This window comes from Beauveria bassiana, assembly GCF_000280675.1.
Source record: "Beauveria bassiana ARSEF 2860 unplaced genomic scaffold BBA_S00006, whole genome shotgun sequence".
NCBI classification, from domain to species: Eukaryota; Fungi; Ascomycota; class Sordariomycetes; order Hypocreales; family Cordycipitaceae; genus Beauveria; species Beauveria bassiana.
In genome coordinates, this window is record NW_007930841.1 from 372720 (window position 1) to 399963 (window position 27244).

Below are 27244 nucleotides of genomic sequence, written 5' to 3' on the forward strand. Positions count from 1 at the left end.
TTTCCCTCACATGATTCGTATCTTTTGGGTGACTGATCTTCACCTTGCCGTCTCATTAATTGCGCTGAACCGTACGAAGCAGGCGAATGAGCGTAGCACTGACTGCGGCATGCAACGGTCACATCCCCCGCTTCTGTCATTTTACCCCTCCACTGGAAGCACATTGTGCTAAGCAACTTTACACATGCAATAGAAATGATCAAGAGGTCTACTCACGTCGTAAGCAACGGGTGTGCGCAAGACACGGTCACATCGCCCGCCCCCACGATACGGGCTGTGTAAGTTGGGTGGGTGGTGAGCCGTGTGTGGGGGGAAACAATTACTTGATTCAACGTTGCACTGTGTCCAGTAAAAGAGTAAAAGAAAGACATGTGAATTGTTGAAAAGATGGGAGAATGGGAATCGAATCACACGTTTCTCATTGAAAAATAAAGTAGCCCACAAGGACTTTTTGCTTTCTTTTCTTCTTTATGCACATGAAAAAGGCGAACTTCTTTACACATTTACTAACAAAGTGCGATACGACGACCCAGTTCAAAAAACATGATAAACGGCCACCATATGAAGCTTTCTGCTGCCGCGGTAACAAAATATAACTAAACTTGTAGCTTCCTTGTTTTTTTTTTTTTTTTTTTTTTTTTGTACGGCAAAAGAGGGTAGATAAGGTCCAAAGAAGCCATATAGCTCGCCTGCGAAGAAGAGAGGCAGTTACAAAGATGGGTTGGCGCGTGCTGCACACCATGGCCAGGAGGTCGAGCACGTGCGACGCAGGCTAGCGAGTAAAAGGGCCCAGCTGATGCCTGCTATTCGGAAAGTTTTTTGGGTAAGGTTAGCAGGGAAAAAAGACACCTAGCACAAAGCGTTTGTCCACATGCCTTTTTTTTTTTCTTGCGCCTACGTCAACTGGCAAACAAGCTTCTGCTTTGCATCCCCCCCCCCCCTCCCCTTTGTCTAACTCTTTTACTTACATTGCAACCAACTACTTGTATATAATACCATCGTCGAAAGGAAAGAAGGGTGGGGGTGGGGGGCGTGGAGCTAGCGATGGGCAGGAAGAAGCAGGGGGGTGGGGGTGGGGGGTTTTCCCCCGGGTCTGGCTGGGTACCTTGTCGCAGCGTGTACATGTCACGATTTTTTTTGGCGTGCAAGCTGAGCATTTAGAGCTCCGACTGGGTATGAGATTGTATCCGGCTTCGGAATATTGTTTATTACTACAGTTTTATCAGAGGTGGGACAAATCTTGTAGTTGTACTTTGTAGCTTGCGATATGATGCTCAGTCTTCGTACGCCATGTATATATACAACGAAAACCTCGGGCTTGTTCACACGTAGCTACATATTAAATAACTCGGCTGGAAAAAAATCAAATTCATAACTCATAAATGCATAGCTATGCAGCGCTACTTGTGCTTGAACCAATTCTCTCATGACCATTCCCATCATGTCTTATCCCAACAAATTCTATTTCCGTTCTTGTACAACCCACCAACAACAGCAAACAAACTCCCCTCCTCCTTTGACTACCTTACTCAACAACCACCCTCTTTGCGCGAAACCCCACAAACGGGATTCCGCTGCGGAGGCTCAAACTGCTCAGCACGACCGACAAACTCGACAGCGCCATGGCCAGGCTCGCCCAGACGGGATCCAGCTTGACGTGCGCGCCGCTGCTCGTCTTGACCGCATACAGACAGCCCGCCGCAATCGGCAGCGCCACCATGTTGTAGACGAGCGCCCAGCCAAAATTCATCTTGATGCGGCGAAAGACGACCCTGGAGAGGTCCAAGAGGACAAGGACGGCGGTGAGCTGCGAGCTCGCGAGCACAAAGTCGGCGCTGGAGATCGCCACGTCGCTGCCGGAGCCAATGGCGATGCCAATGTCGGCCGTCGTCAGCGCGGGCGAGTCATTGATGCCGTCTCCGACCATGGCCACCATAGCCCGGCCGCTGCCGCTTGACCCTCCCCCGGCCGTGGCTTGGAGATAGCGCACGCGGTCCGCCTTTTCCGACGGTAGCACTTCGGCGAGGACGCGGTCGGCGGGGATGCCGATGAGGTGGGCGACGGCGCGCGCCGTGGTCAAATTGTCGCCAGAGAGCATCCAGACCTGGGTGCCACGCTGTTGCAGGGCCCGGACGACTGGCACCGTCTCGGCGCGGATGGGGTCCGACACGGCGAGGATCGCGGCGAGGCGCCACGCCGCCGTGTCTTCCTTTTGGACGGCGACGAGCGCGACCGACTTGGCCTCCGTCTTCCATGTGTTGAGCGTGGCGCGGGTGCGGTCCGACACGGCCACGTCGAGGTCGCGTATGAGAGCCTCGTTGCCGACGGCGATGCTGAGCGACTCATCCCGAAACGCCGCCTTCATGCCCTTTCCGGGGACCTCCTCCACGTCATCGAGGTTTGCGGCGGATCGCTCGGCGCCGCAAAACGCCACAATGGCTTTCGCAATGGGGTGCGTGCTGTTCTGCTCAATGGCCTTGAGGCCCGAGAGGATGGTGGACTCGGGCACGTCGACCGCGCCGTCGGGCAGCATCGCCGAGTCGGTAATCTGGGGCTCGCCACCGACCGTCAGCGTGCCCGTCTTGTCAAAGACGACGCAGTCGATCCGGCTCGCCTTTTCAAACGCTTCGCCGCCGCCCTTGACGAGGATGCCGTGGTTAGCGGCGATGCCGCCACCGACGAAAATCGCCGTGGGCGCGGCGAGACCCAGGCCACAAGGGCAGGCCACGACAAAGACGGCGATAGCAAACTGAAACGCAAACGCAATACGTCCGCTCGGCGTATTCGTCTCCTCGCCCGAGACCTTGCCAGTCTGCACCAGAATCATCCAGACGGCCCAGGTTACGACGGCAATGAGCGTGACAACGGGCACAAAGTACGATGTCATGAGGTCGGCGATTTGCTCGACGGGCGCGCGCTTCGTCTGACCTTCACGTACGACATCGACAATCTGGTCCAGCATCGACTTCCCGGACGTGCCTGTGGCACGAATTGTAACCGCGGCCCCCTTGTTCACAGTGCCGGCATAGACCTCGTCACCTTTGTTCTTTTTGATCGGGCGTGATTCACCAGTAAGACTAGACTCGTCAAAGTTGCTCTCGCCAGTCAGAATGATGCCATCGGCGGCAGGTGAAGCGCCGTGCGGGACTCGAATGATGTCGCCATGCTCCAGCTGGTCCAGGGGAATCGTCGTCGTCATCGTGGCGCCGCCCGCCCTCTCCTCGACGAGTAGCGCCGTCGAGGGACGCAGCTTCGCCAGGGCTTCGACCGCGCTGCCCGTCTTTGACTTGCTGTACGCCTCAATCAGCCGGCCCGCGAGCAGAAACAGCGTCAAAAAGACGACCGAGTCAAAGTAGAAGCGGTCCGCGGGCACGTCGACGTCATGATTGACGGCCGCCGCAATCATCTGCGCAATCGAGGAAAAGTAGGCAATCGTGGTGCCGAGCGAGATGAGTAAGTTCATGCTGCCAAACTTGTAGAAACGCTGCGCGAGCGGCGTGCGGCTACCGCTCCGCCACATGGTCCAGACTTCTTTCATGGCGCGCGTGTGGAAAATGTCGGCGCCGAAAAAGTAGACGGGCGTCGAGAGCGCAAAGAGTATGATTTCCAGACGGCTGAGGCCCGAGACCCACGGCTTCATCAGGAAGTGCTTGGTCGGATTTGAGTCGGGCACGAGACTCATGTAGATGATGCCAAAGACGAGGGTCGGCACGGCAAGAACGAGAGCCAGAATCAAGCGCCAAAGCAGAGCGCGCTGGTGCTTTGCACGAATAGCCCTGGACCGCTCCTCCAGTGTAGGGGGGTGATAGATGGAGGCTTGCAGCGACGGGTCGGTCGCCTCGATGGCCTTGAGAATATGGCGAATGGTAAAGGTAGGAGACGCTGGTGTGTAGCGGACTTTGAGGAATGGACGGTTAATGGTCGGCTTCTTAAGAACGTCGACGTGCTTGGTGCCGAAGCTCTTCATCGTCGCGTAGACTCTGTCAGGGCAGCGGGGGCAAAAGATGCCGTCAATCTTGATCTCGACCTCGCGCGCGCCGTCCGTCGCTGCGCTGCCTTCCCGACCGAGATCCTGCACCTTGTCGAGCGTGGCGTCGTAGCCCAGGTCCTGGATGCCCTCGACAATGTCCTGCTCGCGGTCCGGCTCGAGAAAATCGACGACGGCGCTGTTTCCCACGAGGTTGACAACGACCCTCGACACCCACGGCCGCTTCTCCATCTCGCTAGTGATTGTGTTTGTGCAGACGGCGCACGTCATGCCGCCGATGGAAAGGGTCGCACGCCATGGTCCGGCCGACGACTCCGCGCCGTCCGAGCCGGCGACGACAACGCCGGCGAGGGCAGCCGGCAAAGCGGGAGTCACCGCCGTGCGGGGTGATATCGACGTCCGTCTTGAAGGAGCATCGTCGTGGTCTTCGCCGCGCCGGCAGACCTCGCAATTCTTGAGATGGGCGGCGCGGGCCGCCTCTACCGATGGGGAGGACCGGGACTTCCAGAGCCATGAAAAGACATTAAGCGCGCTGTCTTGCTGAGGGGCGATGAGTTTACCGTCGCCGTGATCAACAATGGTGACGCTGTCCTCGGTGCTATCGACGGACGAGTCGACGGCGCAGACTTCGAAGCCGCCGTCTTCCAGGGTCTTGGCCATGCTCTGCACCATGCCGGGTATGGTGGCCAGGTGCTCGACCGTTACGACCGAGGTGACGAGGTTCGGCGACACCCATTTAATCTTATCGCCATAGGTGTCGGCCAGCAGGCTGCGGATCGCGGCGACGCACGACGGGCAATGCAGGTTGCCCAGCAGGTAAGACGTCAAGGCCGTCTGGGACGGCGTCACGTTGGGCGTCATGTTTGAACTGGTGCTCCGCGTTTGCTACCGGGTGTGCAAGTGTTTGCCAGGGGGGTGAGGCACAGAGGCCGTTTGGGATCGTACGGGCTAAACTAGCGATGTCTTGTTGCTGCCACTTGTTGGAATGTAACGTGTAAACAAGAGATTTTTCGAGAACTTGGTTACCGTGGGGGCGCCGCCGTTGTCAAGGGGTGATGAGCAGCCTGGCAGTTTGTTTGGAAGGAGACACGGTATGAAGGTCGAACAATGATACTAGAGACCGTGGGACGTAGCTGCCATGTCAGAGCTTTATATTAATTAGCAATTGACTTGTAGACTTTAGTAGGTGGTAAATGCTTGGGTGCGTTAATATGGCGGTCGATGACAAAAAAAAACCGGCGCTAAAACCCGCACAAATATCTCAAAGTACCTTGGGCACCGAGCCCTTTCTGCAGGCGGGCGGCGGCGACATGTCGGAGAGAAATGCATTATTTAATGTATATAATAAAATTAAATGCATAATTTGTGGCGTTTAAGCATATTCTACAATTCGTTCCTGGGTCGTGGCGGGCAGCTTTTGTTGCACCGCAACATCGAGGCCGGTACATGCATCATCTTGGTAGATCTGGGTGGCAGAGGCAACTGGTCCGATCTAGTCCTTTTGGCAAAGTGCGAGATTTCTGTGGGCGCGTTCCCGAGTTCGGGCAGCAACATGTGGGGTGGTGTGTGTGTGGTGACACGTATTATAAGTTGAACTAGCAGTTATCCGTATAATAAGCAAGCACTGCAAGCCATCCAACCATCTTATGTAAAAAAGGAGCCAAGCACCCTAAAAAAAGGAAGCCCCCATTATGCACCATACGAACGGGTATGTGGAGCCGGTGGCTGATCCATGTGCGAGATTTGTGCGTAGGATTGAACTTGCATATTGTATTACAAAACATGCAAAGTGAATGAAATGATGCAGCCATGGAAAAGGGAAGAAAGGAAAAAGAAGCCAAAACCACGCGATTCTTGCATATTCTAGTTGCATCTTCCAGACCAGCTCTACCCCAGATCACGTGGCCTGTCAGCGTCGGCACCTGCTTCCCGTACCAACGCTACACAACCTGGGCTCCCACGCTGGTTAGTTACTGGTATCTAGTAATCTGTACCATTTGGGGAGCTGGTTCAACGTCATCCGAGCGTCTACCACGACGTTGCGCTGGCACAACCAGACCATGTCAAAGCACAACGTTTGACAAAAGTAAAGTGGTATCAGCAAGTTGGCCCCGACTTAGCAATACTGTCACCAGGAACACACCATCGATAAAGAGAACAACATTTATTTCTATCATCATTGCTACATGTGCACATATCTATGCCCTGTAGCTAGCCGTCTTGTGTCCCGGCCCATCCTTCCAATCAGATGAATGCATGTATGTACAAGGTCTACACAAAAGTTGGGGTAAGTTTCTCCGCGTATAGAATTAGATTAGTCCGCCACCAAAAATCAACCTGTGCAGATATTTCCCATTTTAGATCCAGTCCATCACTGGCAACAATGCCGCGCCGAGTAGCGCAGCAATATTAAATGCTGATGATGGCCTTGCTCTTGCAGCCGCATTCCTTGGCGTATCCGTCGCCGTGTACGCACCGGTTAGGGTCGCGCTCGATGTCTTCGTGGTGACAACCTTGGTCGGGGTTGACGTCTTGGTCATGAGTGACCAATCTGCAGAAGAACTATAAAGGACACCATTGATGACGACTCCGTCACCGCTGGCAGCCAACTGTTGCGCGTCCTCGTCGCATGTTTCTCGAAATGCGCGTATATAGCAGACAGTATCCTTCATTTTGGGCAGCTTGCCTGTGGCAGTTGAGTTGGCTGAGCCAGACGTGCTATACGTGCTCAGGTCGATGGACTGCCCAGTTGAGACTGAGGTGCCAGTCGTGAGGCGAGAAAAGATTTGAAACGCCGTCTCAGGTTGATATGACGCCACAGAGTGTCCGGATTGGAAGACACGACTAAACGATAGGTTGCCGAATTGGCGCACATCGCCGCCAATATACTCACTGTTGACAATAATGGGCGAGTAGCCTGCTGCCGGAAATTGGGTGAGGTATTGACCGCCAGCTTCTTTGGCGACTTGCAGCGAGATGGCCTCGCCACCAAACCAGTGGCAGATGTAGTCTCTGTCGCCATATATGAAGCCGATACGGACGCCTTGGTTGAGAAGCTTAGCTAGTCGCGGTATAATCTGGCCTCTAGAGAGGTCGCCAGTTGCGTCAAAAGCAAACCAGACTGCGTTGCTATTCATGCTATAGTTGACCGGCGAGCCAATGGCGGAAAGCACAGAGTCTTGGTTCAGGTAATCGACGAAGCTATATGGCGGAAAAGGGTCTGTGATTGGCGCAGAGAGGTCATAAGGACTTCTTCCAGCAGCGAAATATGGCCTGTCGACGTCGGTGCATACACTATTGGCTCTTTGGCAAGCCTGATTGACACCATTCGTAGTGCCGGTGCCGTTGGCGTCAAAAGTTTCGACAAGGTTGGCGCATCGTCTGAGCCTCTCGGCGCATCCGCCAGCGGCGGTGAACTTGTCCGTGTAAAACTTGGCCTCCTCATCGCTGTAGGCCTTGAAGCCATATGTGTTGGTGGTAGCGAATTTGGGAGAAAGAGCTTGCTGGATCTCTTGATCAACGCAGCCGTTGACGATGCCAAGAGAGGTGAGCTGTACCTGGCGCGTTGAATTTGTTCTTGCAGGCGTAACCCGGCGAAGTTGGTTCTGCTGTTCCCAGATATCGGCAAATATGGGGCCGTAGCGACCACCATAGCTTTCCGCAAACAGGTTAATGGACACAGGTTGAGGTGCTGGTGGCAAGTATTGGGGAAAAGTGCCAAGGAATCCCTGGAGCATGTGCCAAACCGCAAAAGCAGCCTTCTCAGTCGTGTTGGCCGTGTATTGTGAGTTCATCGAGGCAAATGTGCCGTTGGCAACGGCCCAGGGGTTTTTGGTACTTGAAGTAGCGTTTGGCGGAATGTTTACAGTGTTATTAGGAAACAGCATTGTGCCATCAGAGGGAACATCGTAAGAGAAGCCAACTTGGTTGGGCTGGTCGATGAAGATCATGTTGGAGCCGCGGTCCCAGCCCCAGTCCCTGGCAACAGTCTCGTATGTGTTGAGACCCTTTTCGACAATAGCACATGGCCCATTGCCTGTGAAGAAGCCGTACATGGAGCTGGATCCTGGACCTCCATTGAGCCATATGGTGAGCTTGTCCGTCTTTTGACGGGCCTCGACAAACCAAAAGAAGAGGTTGGTGGGGTAGTCGCCGGGGACGCTGACCCAGCCCGTGTACTGTTGCTGAGAGGAAAAGGCCGTCTTGCAAGCGCCATTTGGCTCCTTGTATGCGACGGTGACGTTGCTGCTGCCGGGTGACTTGACAATGGTGAAGTTGCGGCTGTGATACTCTTGGTCGACAAACTGGGCGCTAGCGGCGGCGGCAAGAAGCAACAGCCTCGAGAGCAGGGCTAACATGGCAGGCAAAGCGAGCGTGGATAAGCAAAAAGTCGATTGGGTTCAGCAAGTAGCTTGACAATGCTGCCCAAGAGGAGAACTGTGTTGCCGGTACGGGCGGCAGGCAAGTTGCCACGCGTGATTGCGTCGAAGCTAGCCAAAGCCCAGCGCGGCCACAGGTGAAATGATTGATCAAGCGAGCGTCATCGCTGGCGAACAGAAGCGACAGAAGAGCACAAGAAAACTTTGGCCCGACAAGGAAGAAATGAGGTCAATTTGTGGATGAATTGAAGCGAGGAAAGCGAATGTATCGGTGCTGCAAATGAAGGGGAGGAAAAATGGAAGAGGCAGGGTTGCTGGGAGCTGACGAAGCCTCTGGGATGCAGGTGGGTGGTGGTGGCAGAGCTTTGTGTCGTGTGTGGCTTGCTGTGCCTGCCTGTTGTTTCCTTCGCCAACCGACACTGCTGTGATCAATGAATTGGCTGACAAAAACAGATGCCCGCTACACTAATTCTGACCATCATTTTGTCTTGCATGCTCGTGATTCGTCTTATCCATTTATTAGAATTCTTACTACTCTCATCTAAAGAGTCGGCCTTTTTCTTTCTTTTTTGCTGCCCCCCTTGCTGGTGACTCGTGCAAATGGCGCTGGCGGCCCGGCACATGCTGACACCGCGGGGGAGTGTGAGACTATTTTTTAGCGGCTCCGGTAGGTCCCATCGATCCGCAGCATATCCGTTCATCAGATACCGTGGTATTGTCCAGGTACGCAACTCAGTAGACGCAGGTGAAAATATATAAATGGCGCTTTATTGCCTGCTCGCCCTCATTTGCGCATCATATTCCTCCTTATCCTCTAGTCCGTCAACCTCGGAGAATCCAGAAGTATTTTCTCCAGATTCTCGGTCACACCCTTGTGCGAAGCGCGACCCGTCTCAGCTGCCACTTGTCTGAAGCCTACCCGAGCACGGCAGTGATCACCTCACCAACTCACTGATCCTCTTGTCTGAGTTTCATGCACGAGCCGGCTTGCCAAGTACCCCCTGCACCACGCGCACACAATGCGCTCAGCCTCGCCATGTTGTCTCCGTTAACTCCTCCATGGACAACTCTATTAACGCCACAAATGGCATGTAGCCAAAGCTTCGGGCTCTTGCGATAAAAATTGGCCTTGTGTGTCCGCAGTCGTGCCAGCCATTGACGTGTTAAATTTTTCCCCAGAACTCAAAAGAGGGGAAAGGGGGATCGGCATTGATACTTGTCCAGCCGAGCGTCCAACGCCAATTGCAGCGAATAATTAAGTGGAATGCGAAGAAGGTTTTTAGTAGCGCGCCATGTTTCTTGTCCGCACTGTTGATACATATTGTACATATGTCCGGTTGATATGTACAGGAGAGACACCTACTTATCAGGTTGTGTGTCATCCTGCATCCTCTTGGGCAGCCGTATTCGCCAGCCGCAATCCCCATTACTCGTCTCGCCTCACGGCGAAAAAGTAATTGCCCACCTTTTCGCTGCCTCGCACCTCTTTCCACCCCAAGCCAGGCATGTAGACCACGCCCAGGATCTTGGGGCTGTTCCAGCCTTTGCCCGCAAAGAAGCCACGCAGCTCGTCGTCGTTGATGTATTTGTTCCAGTCGTGCGTACCCCGGGGCACGATGCGCAGAAGATCCTCGGCAACGAGATTTGTCGTAAACCAGCTCATCCATGTCCGTGCAATGGTGCTCATGACCAGCCAGCCCCCCGGCCGTACAAACGGCCGCACGCGGTCGAGGAACGCGCCGGGATCATCAATGTGCTCAATCACCTCAAACAGCGACACGATATCATACGGCTGCTCAGGAACGGCGAGATTCTCAATCGATGTCAGCTGATAGTCGAGCTTGCCGCGCAGAGCCGGATCGCGCTTGGCGTGGGCCTTGGCAACGGCCAGGACCGACGGTGTCGGGTCAATGGCCGTGACGTGCGCCGTTGTGGGCAGGCGGGCGGCGCTCTCTGCAAAGATGCCGCCGCCGCAGCCAATGTCGAGGTATCGCAGCTTGGTGGGCGGCAGCTCGTCGGTGCTGGCCAGGCAGGCGCGGATAAAGTCGTGACGGAGCGGGTTCATCAGGTGCAGCAGCCGCGAGGAGCCGTGCGGCGACCACCAGTCAGCGGCGAGAGCGGTAAAGTGCTCCACCTCGCTAGGATTGACTGAGGAAAAGTCGCTGTGGCATCGTCGCTGCTGCATGGGTGCGACGGCGAGGCGTTGTGAGGCTGCGGTTGATGGCAGTTGTATCGAGGCGTTTTGGAGCCGTGATCGGGTGGTCGTGCTTAAGCATCGTCCGAGGCACGCGGCCGGCCGACGTAGAGGTGCGCGCGTCATGGCGCTGTGAGCTTCACACAATCAAGTGAGCAAGAGAAATCGGTGATGGAGAGAAGCGCGTAGGTCGTGGATGTGCAAGGCTGATGGTTGTGGTAAAAGCATGGCGAATCGGACCAGCTTTGTTTGATTGGGCTGTCTCCACAATAGCGGGAGAGCTCCGCATGGCTCAATAGGTGGCCGGGCCGGGTGCCATGAAGGGTAGATGGCGATACGGCGATACACTGTTCAAGTAACTTTTAGTCTTGTTTGGATGGGAAATTGATGCCAATATTTACAGAGTCTCTTTTGCTTATATTAAAGCCGACCAGTGCCAATTGCCGGCGACTCCGTCGAACTGGCGAGTTCATCAACAACTGGGGCAGCTGCTACTGAATTGGCTGTTTCCTCGCATGAAAACATACGATTCAGCAAGGAAGCGCAGGAAAAGGCCAGCAAATCAGATCGAATTGATAGCATCGAGGAGCGAGGTCGGACGGCCGAGCAGGTAGGTAGGAAAGGCATGATGAGATGATTGACACTGGTCCAAGGCGCGGGCCGCGGCAACTTTTTTGGACTGGGTCCGTCTCGGCTGGACTGGCTGGGACAGTTGGGAGCCGGCGGTTGGTGTTGCATTGCCTCTATTAGGTATTAGTAGGTACCTAGGCTAATTCTGAGCCAGCAACATGGGCATTTGGTGGTGTTTTGTTCTGAGATACCTTGGCCCCACTGTATTACTTAGTTACCACGGAGGTATCCGTACATGCGAAGCTGTCTGCTGACATTGTATTACCAAGCCCTGGGCATTTGCAATGCTGTGTCAACAATGGTGCAAATGCATAACTATATTCAAACCCTTCCATTATGAATGCTGAAAGATTGGAAGCAAAATGTAAATTGCCTGTTGCCTGTTTATTGCTCAAATTCGTGGACTTGTTGCATGTGCGTACCTTGGGGTACAACATATGTAGTTACACAGTGACTGTGCCTACCTGGCTTGACCAACACAGCCGGCCCGTCAGGAAAAAACATGGTCGTGCATGCGACATCATAATGTATTGTCCCAGTTCCCATCTCCTGGTATCTATCAAACAAACTAGCACGGCCATCAAACACCTCGACACACCCTCAAAATGTTGGCCTGGCATGTGCCAAACTTCGATTGGCTTCTAGCGCACGCCGCGCAGGCCAGAAAAAAAGACCAAAAACAGCTTTCGGTACCAGGCCGTCGCCGTCGCCGGAGGGGCCGAGTCATTGACAAAGCCGAGCGCCACGTCTTGCCTCAAGGGTCCTCACTTGCTCCGATCCGGCCAACCTATAAGCCTTTGCGACTCCGTTCGCTTTTACACTTGTCTTTGATTTCCTCAACCTCTCTCTTCGACTCTCGATACCCTTCCTTGACTTTTCGTCTCTACCATCCCGTTGCCCAACACACAACCCGCGCGAGCACCGCTTACACCTTTTTTTTCCAACCTCTCCAAATATTCTTACTTTACGAAAGTGGGGGAAGACGAGAGAATAAGAGGAAAAAAACACGGCCAAATCGCATAATCCACGCAAACCACGACCCAAAACGTCCGACTTTCAAAAACGGGGTCTGACCACTAGTTATTACCCTACGCTTTACTACCCCAAATCGCCGACCACATCTTCTCCACGGGCCGACCAACATCTCGCTGCTCCTCTCCTCCACCATCTGCCAAAAAAACCGTCGTCTAGACTAAAGCCGTCACCCATCATGCCGTCTCCGAATATCCCCTCTGACCAATTCGACAGCATTCCCTCGTGCATCGAGGCTTTCCGTACGTTTAAACACTCTCCGCAGACATGTGATACCCCTCATCCCACTTCCGTACTGACTTTACCCGCGGCGCAGGCAATGGCGAATTCCTCCTCGTCCTCGACGACCCTGGCCGCGAAAACGAGGGCGACCTGATTATCGCCGCTCAGGACGTCACTACCGAACAGATGGGTTGGATGATCCGTCATTCCTCTGGCTACATCTGCGTGCCCATGCCCTCCGACCGCGCCGCTGCCCTCGACCTTCCGCCCATGGTCGCCAACACCCAGGACCCTCGCGGTACCGCCTACACCGTCTCCGTCGACGCCGAACACCCCCTCACCACCACCGGCATCAGCGCACACGATCGCGCCCTCTCCTGCCGCACCCTCGCCGACCCAAAGTCCACACCCGCCAACCTGCGCCGTCCGGGCCACGTCCTCCCGCTGCGCTCCGTCTCCGGCGGCGTCCGCGCCCGCAACGGCCACACCGAGGCCGCTACGGAATTCTGCCGTCTTGCCGGCAAAGAGCCCGTCGCTGCCATTTGCGAAATCGTTGATGATACCGAGGAAGTGCCCGGCCAGGCCATTCTGCCCGGCGCCAAGATGATGACGGGCGAAGGCTGTATCCGCTTCGCCCGCAAGTGGAACATCAAGGTCTGCACCATTGCCGACCTTATAACTCACGTCGAAAAGACCGAGGGCAAGCTGCCCAGCAACGGTTCAACCTGAGCTCAATGCTCAGTGGACTGGATCACACAAAGGCTACGGTAGACATGCGGTTACATATTACGGATAGAGGAAGCGACTCTCACATACAATCGCAAAGAAGAACAAAAAAAAAAAAAGCAAAACCCACAAAATTACTCTTCATATATTGTTTATAAGCATTGCCATGTACGGAAAGAAATGGGAATTGGTTCACACGCACCTCGATGAATTACTGATCTGACAAATGCCTTGGTTATTGTATCTTTACAGGCCTAACCTATTCATGAAACACATCATGTCCACTCTAAGAATACGCCGTCGCTAATGCTGTGCTTGAGTGCAAGTTTTTGCAATATCCCTACTGCTTTTGACCCCATTCATCCAATACTGTACATGCAGCTCCATGACCGTTCTTCGTCTGTCCAGTACATCATGTCAGTCTGTCCAAACGCGCCGTTGTAGTCCTCCCCCCAAACACATCACCTATGCCATAGAATCGTCTTCGATGCTGGCACCGCTCAGCGCCTCGGTCGTCTCCTCCACCTGCGCCTGCTGCTCGTCGTCAGGAAGCGGAGAGATCCCCCCCACCAAGCGCGGCTGGCGGCGCCGGACCCTAACCTTGACGTCGACGTCACCGCCGACGCCGTCGACGCGTAGCGTCTGCGTGGCTGTCGCGGACCCGGCGGCCGGCTGTTGAAGATTCGGCGCGGGCTCGGCGCGGTTGAGCTGCCGGATAAAATCGCTTGCCGCGTCGCACCCATCGAGCAGCCACTTAAGGCAGATGGTAACGCGCTCCTTGGCGTATGGGTTGTGATCGTCGTAGACGGTGCTGCTGAGCAACGGGGCAATGCCATTGTGCCGCACCATTTGCATCTGCACCTCGGGGTTACCTGGGCTGTGCCTGTCCGGCGGCGGCTGCAGTAGCGTCGCAATGATGACGAATATTTGGCTCTTGATGCCAGACCAGGCGAACTTGTGCGCGGGCTCTTGAAGAAGGGGCGACGGGGCGCCAGCGGCGAGCGTATCAGCGCCCTTGGCATACGGCCGCTCCACCATAGGGTCAGTGTCAGCGGCGGAGGCGTTTCGCTGGGGCACATGGACGAGTGGCTTCTTGGCCACGGCGGCTTCGACGCCGCTCAAGATGGTGACGAGGTCGTATACGGCCTCCCACTCAACCAGCTTGAGTCGCATGTCAGGCATTTCGGCCACCGTCTTCAAGAAGTCGAGATACTGAGCCAAACCATCCCTGGCACGCTCCATGTCCCACGTGTCCACAGGAAATTCAGAGGCGTCGGATTTGCCTGCGCGGATCTGCGCCTGGAGGTGCATGAGCGCTGCGCACTCGGGCACGATGCGGCTGCGAAACGAGCTGTAGAAGAAGTGCACCAGCTTCAAATCGCGCTCGTCCTTTTCTTTGCCCTCTCCGGCAGGCCCATCTTTGGGCATGGAGCCGCCGACGGTGCGCCCGGCCAGCATGTCACCGACGAGACGCAGAAGTACCGTCTGCGCGGGCGAGACGATATCTTTGGAAATGCGGAGCGAGTTCCAGGCGTAAGGAATGAGCGCACTGCAATGGATAGCCTCAACAATCTGCATGGTGACTTGGTAGATCAAGCTATCTTCTTCCTTATCCCAGACAGCAATGAAGACCAAAAGCTCGCGCAACAGACTCTTGCCACAATCTAGTGCCAAGAACATTCTGCATCGAGTCCTTTGCAAGTTTTCGCCGGCGGGCGTAGTGCCCGATCCAGACTTGTCATATATGCATGATTTAATAATCATGTGAAGCGCCTCAATCTGCTTGGGATCCAGAATGTTGGGTACCTCGGTGAGCAAGCCAGTCAATGGCCCGTCTCCATACGATTCGTCGTCTGCCTCGTCGTCGTCCAGTATGTCGTCTACGTAGTCGTGAGCGTAATCATGATCATGATGGTGACAGTGCCGATGGTGCTCGCACTCATGCTCATATTCATGGTCATGGTCATGGTCATGCGCATGGTCGTGGTCGTGGTCGTGATCATGCCCGTGATAGCAGTCATGATCATGCTCGTGGTCGTGATCGTGTTCATGCTCATGTGTATGTTCATGATCGTGCTCGTGATCGTGCTCGTGATCGTGCTCATGCTCGTCCGACTCATAGTCGTCATGGTGACATTGATGACAGTTGGGGCAATGATCGTGCTCTGACATTTCATCGTCGGCTCCATCCGGTGGCAGTGAGTTGTCATCGCGGTAGGAATGAGAGTATCTGTGAACCAAGTTTGTCTTGCAGTGCTCCAGCCTTGCCTGCGCTGATTCGACAGAAGGCATGCCAACAACCCATCCGTCGTAGTTGGGATCTCGGGATTTCAACCACCAAGTATCGATCTCTCTAGAAACTCTTCCATAATGGCGATCCTGCTCGAACTTATCGGGTTCATCCAACTTCCACGTAAACTGTATCGGTTTGTCGCTAGCCTCATCGGGAGAAGCATGCGAAGAAGCCTCTGGAAGCCAGTTCCAGGCAAGAGGTCGGATGGGGGCTAAATTGCCCGGGATTTTGTCAGCGAAATTTTTGGCATAAACGCGCAACAACTGGCGCGCCTTGTCACACATTCTAGAGTTGCGTTCCAGCCAATGCTGCACCTCTTGCTTTGCTACTTCGGGGCGAAAGCCGGAGCAGTCGGTAACTGAGTCGTCGTGCCCAGGCACAACCCCATCATCGTCGAATAGCACGTCGAACCAAAATGACATTTTGTTGCGATCATGCTTTGCGATCCAATTGTGAGCTTGCTGCAATGATGTCACAAGCAATTTCTTATCTACAGAAGGCCCAAGAGTTAGTCATCTAGTTTGGGAAAAGAGCGCGCATGATGTACTGACATAGCTCGGTAATTTCGGCCAGCTTTATTCTATCAGCCTCGTCCAGTATCTCGCTATCATAGCCTTTGCTGGTGACATTGACACAAAGAATGATTGTCTGATAGACCATTTGGTCAAAGTGCACAGCAGCACATATGTCTTGAGGGACTTGGGGCTCAGCGTTAACGAGCAGATTCCTCGAGATGTGCATGAGTTTGGTGAGAATTGAGAGATCATTCTTGATATTGTCGTAATTCATGACAATCAAGCCGGTACTCTCATGCGGACTGACGCCCTTTTCGGGGTCATTGAGGCTAGACAAGGGACCGACGGAGCGCGCTGTCAGAGTTGGAACAGAGGCGGCGAGGATCCTCGTGAGCCAGACCCAGATCTCCACATTGTTGGACAGCGTCTCTCTGAGCAAAACGTCAGCAGCGCTCATTTACTGTGAGTGGTTGCTGATTCACTTACCTTACTTTCCTGAGTATGTGCGTCTTTTCCAACGTCTTTGAAATCATGCTATTGACCCTGGCCGCCGTCTTGGGGCCCATGGGTGGCGACTGTGTAAAGTGGCCTTCGAGACATATCAGCGCCGCCGAGAAGCAGCGTTCTTCGATAGTCTCGGTACTGCCCTCGACGCCAGTGTCAGACGGCAGCTCTATACTTTCATTTTCGCTCGCCATCTTGTCGCCAAAGCAGCATTCGGGAGCGCACAGCAGTCGGCAAACAATAGAGAGGGGCTTCCAGGTGTGGTCGGTGTGTTTGCAGCGTCGCCTGAAGTTTTTGAAGGACCCCGCAAAAAGAGCAGGTACCGTTGGCCGGTGGTTTGTAAGCGACTCTGGCCGGGTAGGACAGCAGCGATGGACATTGTCACAAATTGCTGCCAAGCAATGGCATTCAGAAACAGCAGGTGTGACGGTTTCTAAAAGCGCCGGAATCCATTTTGCGATTCAAACTGCACAGTACCGACGCTTGCACATGCTGAAGCCACAAGCTTTACGTAGTACCTGGACGGAGCATTTGCTAGCCGGATCTAGGTAGATCTACACAGGGGAGAAGCCACAATCTGTGGTTTTGTTACTCTAGAGGGGTCCAGCAGGAGATGATACGAATAAATAATGAAAATGGCCAGACGCCAGCCTCCAATCATTTGGTCACGAGTGCACCATTACTGTTCCTGGGATGACGTGCTGCCCGGTACCGCCTTATCTTGTGCCGCGGGCCTGCCCCTCCACAGCCTTGGTGGGGTCAATATTTTTCGAGCTTGCTGCTGGACGAAAGTCGCGCTTCAGAGCTTACATGTACATCTTCACTCACCAGGTACAGACTTTACGAGACGAAAGTGCGGCCTGAACTTTGAAGATTTGCTTCCCAAGACATACGAGCCACCGTCCTCACAATGGCAAGCCTACCCACCACCTTTGACAGTGAGTCCATCGGCGACCTTCATGCGACCATGGCCGGCCTCTTCTGTCGTCTTGCCCGCTAAGCACGCATATATTTCTCGTTAGAGCCCGTTCACATCGCCGTCATTGGCGGCACTGGCCTAAGCCAGCTCGAGGGCTATACGCCGATCGCAGCCCTCAATCCCGACACGCCATGGGGCAAACCCGCGTCGCCCATCCACATCCTCTCGCACGGCGACATCAACGTGGCTTTCCTCGCTCGCCACGGCCTGCATCACCAGTTTGCGCCGCACGAGGTGCCCAACCGCGCAAATATTGCCGCTCTTCGCAGTATTGGCGTTCGCAGCGTCGTGGCTTTCTCCGCTGTTGGCTCCCTGCAAGAGGAGATTAAGCCCATGGATTTTGTGCTCCCCGATCAGGTCATTGACCGCACAAAGGGCATCCGGCCTTTTACCTTTTACGAGGGCGGTGTCGTTGGCCACGTAGGCTTTGCTGATCCTTTTGACAAGAAGCTCGCCGATGTGGTCAAGACTTGCGCCGCGTCCATGAAGGGCGACGGCGTGGTCCTACACGACAAGGGCACTTTGATTTGCATGGGTATGTGAAAAATGCGCGGTCATTTGACTCTCTTTTTTCTTCGAGCAGCGTGTCTGCTTTCATCAATCAATGTCTGACTGACATGGATTGCAGAGGGACCTCAATTTTCTACTCGTGCCGAGTCGCACATGTACCGTTCTTGGGGCGGCTCCGTTATCAACATGTCGACGCTGCCCGAAGCCAAGCTTGCCCGCGAGGCTGAGCTCTCTTACCAGGTGATATGCATGGCGACCGACTACGACTGCTGGCGCTCGACCGAGGATGTAAATGTGGAAATGGTCATCAAGTATATGCAGGCGAATAGCAAGAATGCCAGGCATCTTGTCGGGGCGGTCCTGGACGAGCTGTCAAAGGCCGAGCACAAGGAGGTCGCCACTGCTGCTCACTGGGCAGGATCCGTAGAGGGCGCCATCAAGTTTATGACGAAGCCCGACGGTCGCAGTGAGCAAGGGAAGAAGAATGTCGAGTACTTGTTTCCCGGCTTCTGGGCTTGAAGCGGAAATGGATGAAGCCGGTACAATGAATGATGCACAAACTCCAATTGCACCGGGAAAAAGTCTCAGTTCATAGATGTTTCTCTGAATATTGCACATTATATATGCATGATGAAATGTCGACGCTTCGCCGGGGAAGACGAATCCTTGTAACCGGGCCGATGACGGACCATGGTGCAGATGATATCACATCACGCACATCTCGCCGGACAAATTTTTTTTTTCAACACGTCAACAATATGGGCCGATGTATGATGTCCCTGTGCAGACGGGCGCTGTCATGCTTACACAAGAGACAAAAGCCACACAGCAGCAAGCCTCCCCAAGGCCGTACCCGAAGGAGGGGGCGTGAATACAAGGCGGCAAGGCGGGTGATGCCGAGAAGGTTGGCTGCAGATGATGACTCGATCCAGGCTTGTCGAGTACGCATACCTACCGTGTTACACCATTGTGATACAGGCTTAAGCACGTGAGGAAAACTTGGCATGATCGGCAAAGACCCTGAAAAAGAAGGTTACTGATCACAATACAACGAGAGTCCCCTGCATCACGGCAGCCGGGCAACTGATTGGCCAAGGGAAATAGGAAATAAAAACGTCCTGCATGCATAACCAAAAAGGGAGGGAGAGGGGAGGGAAAAAAAAGAACGCACGTTTCTTATTATGGCGGCCCGAGTCTCTGGACACGCTACTCAAGGTGGCTTGCCTGCAGGTGCAGCCATATTTGACCAACCAATTCATCTGGAAGTCGTCAACCGGCTGCAGGTGTGGCAGGATGTTGCAGGATTTCGGACGCAACCTTGCTTGCAGCAGCAGCCTGCAAAAAAAGAGTTGTTTGTTTGGCCTGTGCATGAGACTTGAAATTGAATATTTGCGAATGAGAGGCTAGGTAGCTTTTCTCAGGGTGGCCGTAGCATCATTGGATCGGATGTGTGCCGTAATGTGACGTTCGGTCTGTCGCGGTCGCTTACACACCCTGAAACAATTTAACGGTTATCAGCAATTGAGCGCCGCGATGACGAACATGGACACGACTCGGGTTTCTTTTTGTGCCTTGTGTTTTTTTTTTCTTGTCTGAGGTATCACGCAATTCGAGCATGTACAAGAAAGAGACGTTACGCGACATGTTCCGTGGAGTAATTGATCAAACAAGTCTCAACATTCTCGCACAGACAGACAAGACAGGGGAAAAAAAAAAAAAGAAAGAGGTTCTTGGCGAGATCTGCCAGATTATGCCGGTCATGTTACTGGACAGCACGTGATGGTCAGTCAACGTAAAGCTAAACTAGAAAGCGCTTAATTATTTGCTTTTTTTTGTTATTGTTTCACTCCCCGCTGGTCCAGTTGTTCGATTGCCGACAAAGACGAGGTGGGCGACCATGATGGTAACAAGGACATGTTTCTGGGGCTTTGGGTTGAGTTGGGCTAATGTGACGTTGGATATGAATAGAATTGGGTAGGGTTTGTTGGACAATGATCGATTGGGTTTCGCGAGCAACGCTGAGAGTAACTACAGTCTACTGGTAACACGACAAGAAACTCGATTCATGATGCTGGTAAAACTGCGCGTCGAAGGGGGGTCCTTAACCTTGTAAATACATACGGATTAGTTACTTGTCAGCCTTTTTTTTGGGGGGGGGGGGGCAGATAACGGGTTTGACAGGGTCGCGACGCCACTCAATGCCCTGCGCGTGTTGCCAAATCGGAACACGAAACAAAAACGCTCTGTGCAACCTGACAAGTCGAATTTTATATACTGTGTGTATGCTATTTTCATCATTGATTGATAATAACTATGCACCATTCTACCGATCCGACACAGACGACGGGCTTTTGACCTCGTCGTTGCATCATGTCGCCCTGGATCCTACCCACAACGTACCTACGCGCCCCCCGGGGTCCCTCCCACCATCCGCACAGGAACCGTTATTAATGTTTTCGCTCGCGACTCGTGAAAAGTCGCCGCATGCGCATCAACCTACGAGTGGCGCTTCAGCTTTCTGCCGTCCTTTTTGAAAAGCTTTTTCACGACAAACTTTAAGACATGTACATGTCCGATCCTCGTTGCCGCCAAGGGGGGAGGGGAGCAGCAAAATCGCGTGATTCCGTTCACCGCGGCCTCTTGTAATACCTACCCGTTCAGAGTACCTCTCGGTTTTTTTTGTCTAAGCCGAAGTTTTAGCACGTCATCTGCGTCTTATTATTATTTTTTTTTTTTCCATTTGCTGCACTGTTACACAATTTGGGCAAGGCTCCGAAATCAAATCTTTCTTCTTCTTCAATAACACGTTTGAGCGGATCCGCAACCCTTGTCAGACAGAGAGACTGGGGCCGAGGGACACTTTTTCTTCTACCTCAAGGTCCTCAACGCACGCCTTCATCACCACTACGTGACGTGTCATATTCACGTCAATGCTGGACAGGAAGAGATTTGAGTCCCTCGCATCTCTCATTTCAATTGTCATTCATTTCTTATCGGCTTTACTTTCCCAAACAGGACACTTTGCTCAACTCTTGCGGCAAGCCATGTCATGTCGTTCGTTGTTGGAAAGGGGGGGGGGGGGGGGGGGGGGGCAGCCAGGCAGACAATGACAAGCACCGCTTTCCCAGTAACATGCCAGCAAGCCTTGCCGCCCCTCCCCTGAACGAGTTTCAACATCTTCGCCTATTGCTGCAGGGTCCGAGCTTAATTCTTCAGACAACTTCTTCGCACCGGAGCAAACGATGAGCATCGTTATGACGTTTGTCTTGCGTGCCGCGCAAACGCCCAGCCTTCTAGTATGCGCAGCGGCTCTTTATTCGCCAATTCTGCAATAGAATAGAGCTCGACAACAAGGCTCTTTGCAAATCCTCCATTGTATCAATAATGGCTTTTCTCGCTGAATGAAAAGTCTCAGACTTCATCTTTGTATCAAAGCCTCAGAAGCCTCGGCCGAGGGGATTCGCGCGTTGGTGTACTTGCAGTAGCATACGGGAGTACTCAGCATATGGCTACCCGCGCCAGATTCTTCTTTTTTTTCTTGGCAAAAATCAACGAAAAGAAATATACGTTCGGAGGATTTTCATGTCGATGCAAAACTTGGCAGCCCATGATGCTGTAGTCCAGCGTATCGGTCCGTATGCAAAACAGATCCATGTAGCCCCCCCTCTCTGTCTCTCAGATTTTCATGACTCGCCAACGCCACTGGGCTCAACGTGCCATCGTAGCTCAGCTTCATAATACTCGACGCCATCAGACTCATGCATGACTAGGCGGACGGCATGCTTGGCTGGCAAGGACCGAGAAAGTGACAGCAATTCCCAATTCAAACCGATCACGCGTTCATCAGGACAAGCCAGCTTTCCCAGCCACGACAAGCCCATTTCAATGTCCATGACCAAAGGTCCCCCCCCCCTCCCCCCTTCCCTCACCGTCGGGTAAATCGATGCACAGCTGACAGGGTTCCCTGCGCTCTGCCACCACCGGTTCCTTCGTGATGGCGCTAGATGGTCTTTTTTGAACGAGTAGCTACCCCGTAGGGCGTTCCGGGGCGGAAAAAAGGTTGGGGAGCTCATCAACTCAGCAGCCAAAAAGGTCGCAGCAATCATGCAAGCCACCTTGACCTCGACGTCTCACCTTGACGTCTCACCTCGTCTAAATTCAATTAAAGGACCAGGTCCGGCCCTCGCGCTGCATTTCAAGACAGTTGCGGGTTTGGACGGGGGACGACTAGGCTGTATTCGGCAATACAGGTACAATTTACCAAGCACATCAAGTAGACTCTTGACAACGGCCCTTGTTCGAACGGAGACGGGATGGAGAAGAGAATAATAACGAGAGGAAAAAAGAAGCAAGGGGTTGACAGGGCAAATGGCAACACGATTGCTTTTCGGGGGCAATGACCAATAATCACCTCTGGCGCGCCAAGACCAACGAAAATGATGATTATTAGTTTCTTTGATTCATCAGTGGAGACCAATTGGACGTTTGGAAAAATTAAACGTTCGAGCGGCTGAGCCGCTCAAGCGCATCCATCAGCGCCATCAGCGCCATCAGCGCCACCACCACCCACCACCGTTTTGTGTTAGTCTGTAACTGTATTAGCAAGCGTCTTGAACCTCTTCTTTCTCATCGACGATCCCCATGTCTTCCTGTTATTCGGGTACATACGTGTGCGTAGTAGGCCGCGCGGTGAGTTTCCGGTATGTGGCATATTTCTTTTTCCTTTTTTTCCTTTGTCGTTATCATTTTTGCTCGCCGATTCCGGGGTGGGGGGTGTATTTGCATGGGGGTGTATTGATGCAAACCGCCGGCCCACGCCGGCCCATGCCCTTCCCCCCCCTCCCGCTCTCATCAACGGGTATCGCAACTTTTCTTTTGTGCGTCCTTGTACCACCTCGGGCCGCTGAATCGGTGAAGCAACACGTTTTTTCTGTGGTTTTTCTCTTCTTTCTTATCTTGTGCTCCCCGAGCCGGCAAGCATCACTTTGCATCAAGCTGAGATTTTGCGACAAGGACGCCGACGAGGGAACCCGGATGCTGGCCGTCGTAGCCGCTGCATCGCATTGGAAAATGCCCATTTTCCTTCCACCAGACGGCATTCCTCCGCGCCCCCCCTGTGTGGCTGGCTGGCCGTTGCGAGTCTGCGAGTGCCCGCAAAAGTGCCTTGAACGACCTGTCAGTTTTCCTCTGTTTTTTTTCGGGCTCTTGGGATGCAAAGCAGGCTTATTAGCACCCCCCCAATTCACGGTCAACAGCCTGTAAAAGTTGGGGTAAAAAAATGCCACCCTGCAAATACTCACCTTGTGCACCGTAAAATGGGAAACTAGTTTGTGTCCACTTTACACGGCAGTTGCTCTTTCTCTCTCTCGCTCACTCTTTTTTTTTTCCCTCTTTTCAACCTTGAGAAGCGACTTGTTGCTAATCTCAAAGCTCATTTCCGTTGTTTAGCTGGTGGACAATACGACTGCGCGAGCAAGATGGCACCCCCCCCCTTCGCCTCCCCCTTGCTTGTCCCGTCCCCTGCCGCCCCGTCCCACATCGAATCTTCAACGACGCCCACACACACATCCACGTTTCTGTATCCCATGAGGACCGCCATGCATTATTCACATCCAGCTGGGCCAGAATACGATGCGTCATACCGCAGTCCATTCCCATGTAGGTTTTACCTGGCCCGTGCCTGCGGAATAAACTCCTGTGATGTTGGACAGCAAACGAGTTGGAAAACAGAAGGATGGGGGGGCGTGTGGGAGAGAAGCGGGAAGGAAGGAAGGAAGGAAGGGGAGGATGGAGCGGCGTTGTGTGATGGCGCTCGTTCGTTTGTGGGAAAGACGCTAATAAAGCTGACGAGTGCAAAGTCCCGTTATCCTGTGAATTGGCAACCAGATAAAAGCCCAGCAAGCCCGTGGACAATGAGAGATCGTCATCGCCCAATTTCGTGTCGAATACAGGGAAACAGATGCGCAAATCGATTGAGGTCCTTGCATGTAGCTCCCATCATCGAAATCGCTGATGTCAATGGCTCTTGCGTGTGTCTACGGCTTGTTGTAAACCCGATGTGCGCTTTCTGCACCTCGACAGTGAGTGCATGCGATTTTCTGACAGGTCCTATTTTGGCGTCATGCAGCACACAGCCAATCCCGCAGCAACCGGCCGCAGGTGATCATGTCTCTGAATAGGCGTGTGTCTCGACATTTTGTCTCGTCGTGGGTGACATGGCTCGACCAGGCGAGGCTGGCGCGTCGACAAGAAACATATTAAGCCCGTTGGAGCCGTCGTTTGTCTTCCCCAATTGATCGTCGCCCCTTGCGCGGCGTGCAAGGCATAGTGTTGCCATTTCTCCAATTGCCTAGCTTATTGTTCCTCTTTGTTTTGCTTTTTTTTCCTGTTCGAGATTGCTCATTGTGTAATAGTTTTCGACCATCGGCCTCGATGGGCTTATCGAATGGGTCAGGCGATGATGCAGAGGCGGCGCCACGCCCCAGCGTTTTGGGGTGGCTTGAGTGGAAACCGTATAGGCAATTCAATGAGTGGGGGGGCTCGACAGCGCCTTGAAGCAGTCGCAACGCAGTCTTCTTGTTTTTCTTTTGTTCAGATTTCATGCGCCACCACATAATGGCAATCCAGAGGCTTTCGTTGCGTATCAGTATCCCACTCATCTCTGTTTCCCACTTTTGCCATGTTTTCCCCAGGATTCTTGTGAGACAGCATATAAAGCGACACGCAGAAATAGCCTCAAAAAACTGGACATATGTCTCAGAAACATGCCATGGCGGCCAACTCATCGATCCATTGTTTCGAACGGACGAGGCCATGCTTGTCATTTCCGAGACTTCCTTGGCAAAGAGCATCATCTGGTCTTTTATCTTGGCTTGGCCAATTGGCAAGGTGACGAGTCGAAAGGCAACGACCGATTGATGGGATTCTCGCAATCAAGCTAGTCCCCAGCGAATTTCCCACCAACTGCTCCGTATTACACAATGGGATCCAGTCGCAATATTACTTCTCCACCCCCATTCGGTGGCAGCCTTGCGCCTGATGGCTGATTGCAAAGCAACTAATAAAAGATGGAAAGTAATATAGTAATTACGGGCAGGCAGATCTTCCTCTATAGAAACTGACAGGGGGGTGGAGATTGCCATGAAAGGCTGCTCGTTTTTTCCCGTTTAATCCATCGTGGATTGTACCGATTGGCCAGTGTAGCAACGCACGCAACGTGAATATGGCTCAAATCTATTCAGCCGTGTGCAAAAAAATACCCCTACACTGCCCAATTCTTCATATGAAGTAGATCGCGGCTTGTTGGGTAAAAAACCCGTCCGGCCCGGGGTCGAGTCCAAAATCAAGGTGGAGGAGGACCCTAGAGAGCGGAAAAGAGAGCGGAGACGATAGCGGAGAAGGAGGGGACGGATGAAGTTGCAACAAACAGTGGTACGTACGCCATGAATTTAAGATGACGAGAGCATTCATGAAGTAGCGAACAAAAAAAAATCAGCCTCATTATCAAGCTCTAGAAAAGAAAAGAAAAGAAAAGGAGGAAATGACTAAACAAAAGAAAATAAAAACAAAAAAAAACGAGATCCTGCTACGTCAGTCCGCGTGAAAGAAACCCCTGGCTAGGTGTCGCCAGCGATTGCGCCGCATTGGACGCTGGGGCCGCTTGGTTGCAGCAAGGCATCGAGATGGGGATAACGTCCGGCAGACGCAAAGTGCAATGATTTCCTCTTTTTTTCTCTCTGCTTTTTCTTCTTCTTCCCCAGCAGCAATTCACACGAGCCGGAGCGGCCCCCGAGACATGCCACCGAATCACGACTGCAGGCTTTCTGGTCCCTGAGCAGCAGCAGCAGCAGCGGCGGCGGCGCACACTGTCAAATCAAGTTATGGAGCAATTTTTGGTGGTAACTATATATCTCTCTCTCCGTTATATTGACAATGACGGAGAAGCGCCCCGCCTTGTCCCCTGAGTGCGATGGATGGCCGCCAACCACGAGGTCTATCTTCAAATGCAACCCACCAAAAAGAGAAGAAGAAGGGAAAAAAAAAAATGTGTACGTCATAGCTCTGGAAAGGCCACATGGCGCCATCTAAATCATATCCTTTTGATAGCTTCTGACAGTAAGTGACGCGGTTGAAAGCCACTTTGTCAGTCAGGGCTGTATCTTGAGGTAATACCAAGATGTGGTGGATCTCGTGACATCAAAAACTCGATCTCCACTGTCAAAGAATTAGAAGCGATAGGGCGCGATCCAGTCCTTAACAAATTGACCCATCCATCCTTTGCCGAGTCTCGGACAAGGCGAGCCTGTCTGCAATTCGGCGAACGAACGAAATTTACAAAGTGCCAACACCCAACGTCTCTTCTTCTCTAGTAAAAAAAGCCTTTGAATCAAGTGCGATTCCTCCCTTTTATTAACCTTTTCTTTTCTAACACTTTTTAAATAAAGTTGGGGGGGGCTCCAACTAACTATTCGTAGCTTTCTCCATCACCCAGTGGAGAAGTTTATCCAAAAGCCAAGCGGCTCGGCCCTCGCCCCAAAAGGGTACTTTGCGGGTTGAATATGGCGAGTGTGGTGTGCGTATCCATCCATATGTACTTGCCTTGTCAGCTACATCTTCTTCGTCTTCTTGAGTCGCACAAAAGAAAAAACATAATCGGTTACCCGCCACAACCGGCGAGCGGGCCAAGATGAGTTAAAATCAAGCCCCAAGTCCCACAGAGCGGCCGAGCCCGGGTTTTGTGTAACGGTGGCAGCGACAAAAATAAAAAACGGTCACCAACCAAAAGCCCAAGAACAGCAAGATACCGTCCACCCTTCCGCCCCCCCTGCCCCCAGAAAAGTTTTGGTTGGAGAAGAAAAAAACTGCGAACGGCCTTTCTGTACCCAGTCTCACAAGAACACCGTTTTTTGGCCCGTCCCGCCAGCCACACCCGAGTCTTTCTCTTCCTTTTCTCTCCATCTCCCTCCAACTTGTATCTTTTTTTAATTCAATTTTAACGCCACAGCAGACTCGAGCAGTCCTTAGTGCGTCTCAGCAAAGAAGACAAGTGACAAAAAAAAAATAATCAGGAAAAAAAAAAAGAGAGAGACGGCGAGCGTCCGCCATGCAGCGCGGCGGGCGCGTGCTGCACGCTACATGCAGCTCTTTTCACATCCAATCCCACACCAGTTCTTTTTTTTTCCCCCTTCTCTGCCCTCCCGCAGCGTGGGCTAAGCCATGTACGACCAGTCTTGTTTCCTCACTGAATACGCAAAGGAGACAACAACAACAAA

The 27244-nt window shown here is 53.1% G+C and overlaps 6 protein-coding genes across 6 annotated transcripts; 2 read left to right on the forward strand and 4 right to left on the reverse strand.

Moving 5' to 3' along the window:
* Window positions 1–1525: 1525 nt before the first annotated feature.
* BBA_02864 (heavy metal translocating P-type ATPase) lies at window positions 1526–4849 on the reverse strand (the record flags this gene model as incomplete). The annotated part of the gene is made up of 1 exon (XM_008597961.1): window positions 1526–4849. One exon carries the CDS (start codon window positions 4847–4849, stop codon window positions 1526–1528), a length of 3324 nt encoding a protein of 1107 aa, XP_008596183.1.
* Window positions 4850–6345: 1496 nt separating this feature from the next.
* BBA_02865 (serine carboxypeptidase) lies at window positions 6346–8346 on the reverse strand (the record flags this gene model as incomplete). The annotated part of the gene is made up of 1 exon (XM_008597962.1): window positions 6346–8346. The coding sequence occupies one exon, from the start codon at window positions 8344–8346 to the stop codon at window positions 6346–6348; it is 2001 nt and encodes a 666-aa protein (XP_008596184.1).
* A 1447-nt stretch (window positions 8347–9793) lies between these two features.
* On the reverse strand, window positions 9794–10687 carry BBA_02866 (3-demethylubiquinone-9 3-O-methyltransferase; the record flags this gene model as incomplete). Its single annotated transcript, XM_008597963.1, has 1 exon — window positions 9794–10687. One exon carries the CDS (start codon window positions 10685–10687, stop codon window positions 9794–9796), a length of 894 nt encoding a protein of 297 aa, XP_008596185.1.
* A 1714-nt stretch (window positions 10688–12401) lies between these two features.
* On the forward strand, window positions 12402–13174 carry BBA_02867 (3,4-dihydroxy-2-butanone 4-phosphate synthase; the record flags this gene model as incomplete). Its single annotated transcript, XM_008597964.1, has 2 exons — window positions 12402–12465; window positions 12540–13174. The coding sequence occupies 2 exons, from the start codon at window positions 12402–12404 to the stop codon at window positions 13172–13174; spliced, it is 699 nt and encodes a 232-aa protein (XP_008596186.1).
* Window positions 13175–13636: 462 nt separating this feature from the next.
* BBA_02868 (essential cytoplasmic protein Ctr86) lies at window positions 13637–16677 on the reverse strand (the record flags this gene model as incomplete). Its single annotated transcript, XM_008597965.1, has 3 exons — window positions 13637–15954; window positions 16016–16410; window positions 16466–16677. 3 exons carry the CDS (start codon window positions 16675–16677, stop codon window positions 13637–13639), a joined length of 2925 nt encoding a protein of 974 aa, XP_008596187.1.
* Window positions 16678–17393: 716 nt separating this feature from the next.
* Window positions 17394–18491, forward strand: BBA_02869 (methylthioadenosine phosphorylase; the record flags this gene model as incomplete). Its single annotated transcript, XM_008597966.1, has 3 exons — window positions 17394–17421; window positions 17506–17997; window positions 18091–18491. 3 exons carry the CDS (start codon window positions 17394–17396, stop codon window positions 18489–18491), a joined length of 921 nt encoding a protein of 306 aa, XP_008596188.1.
* Window positions 18492–27244: the final 8753 nt, after the last annotated feature.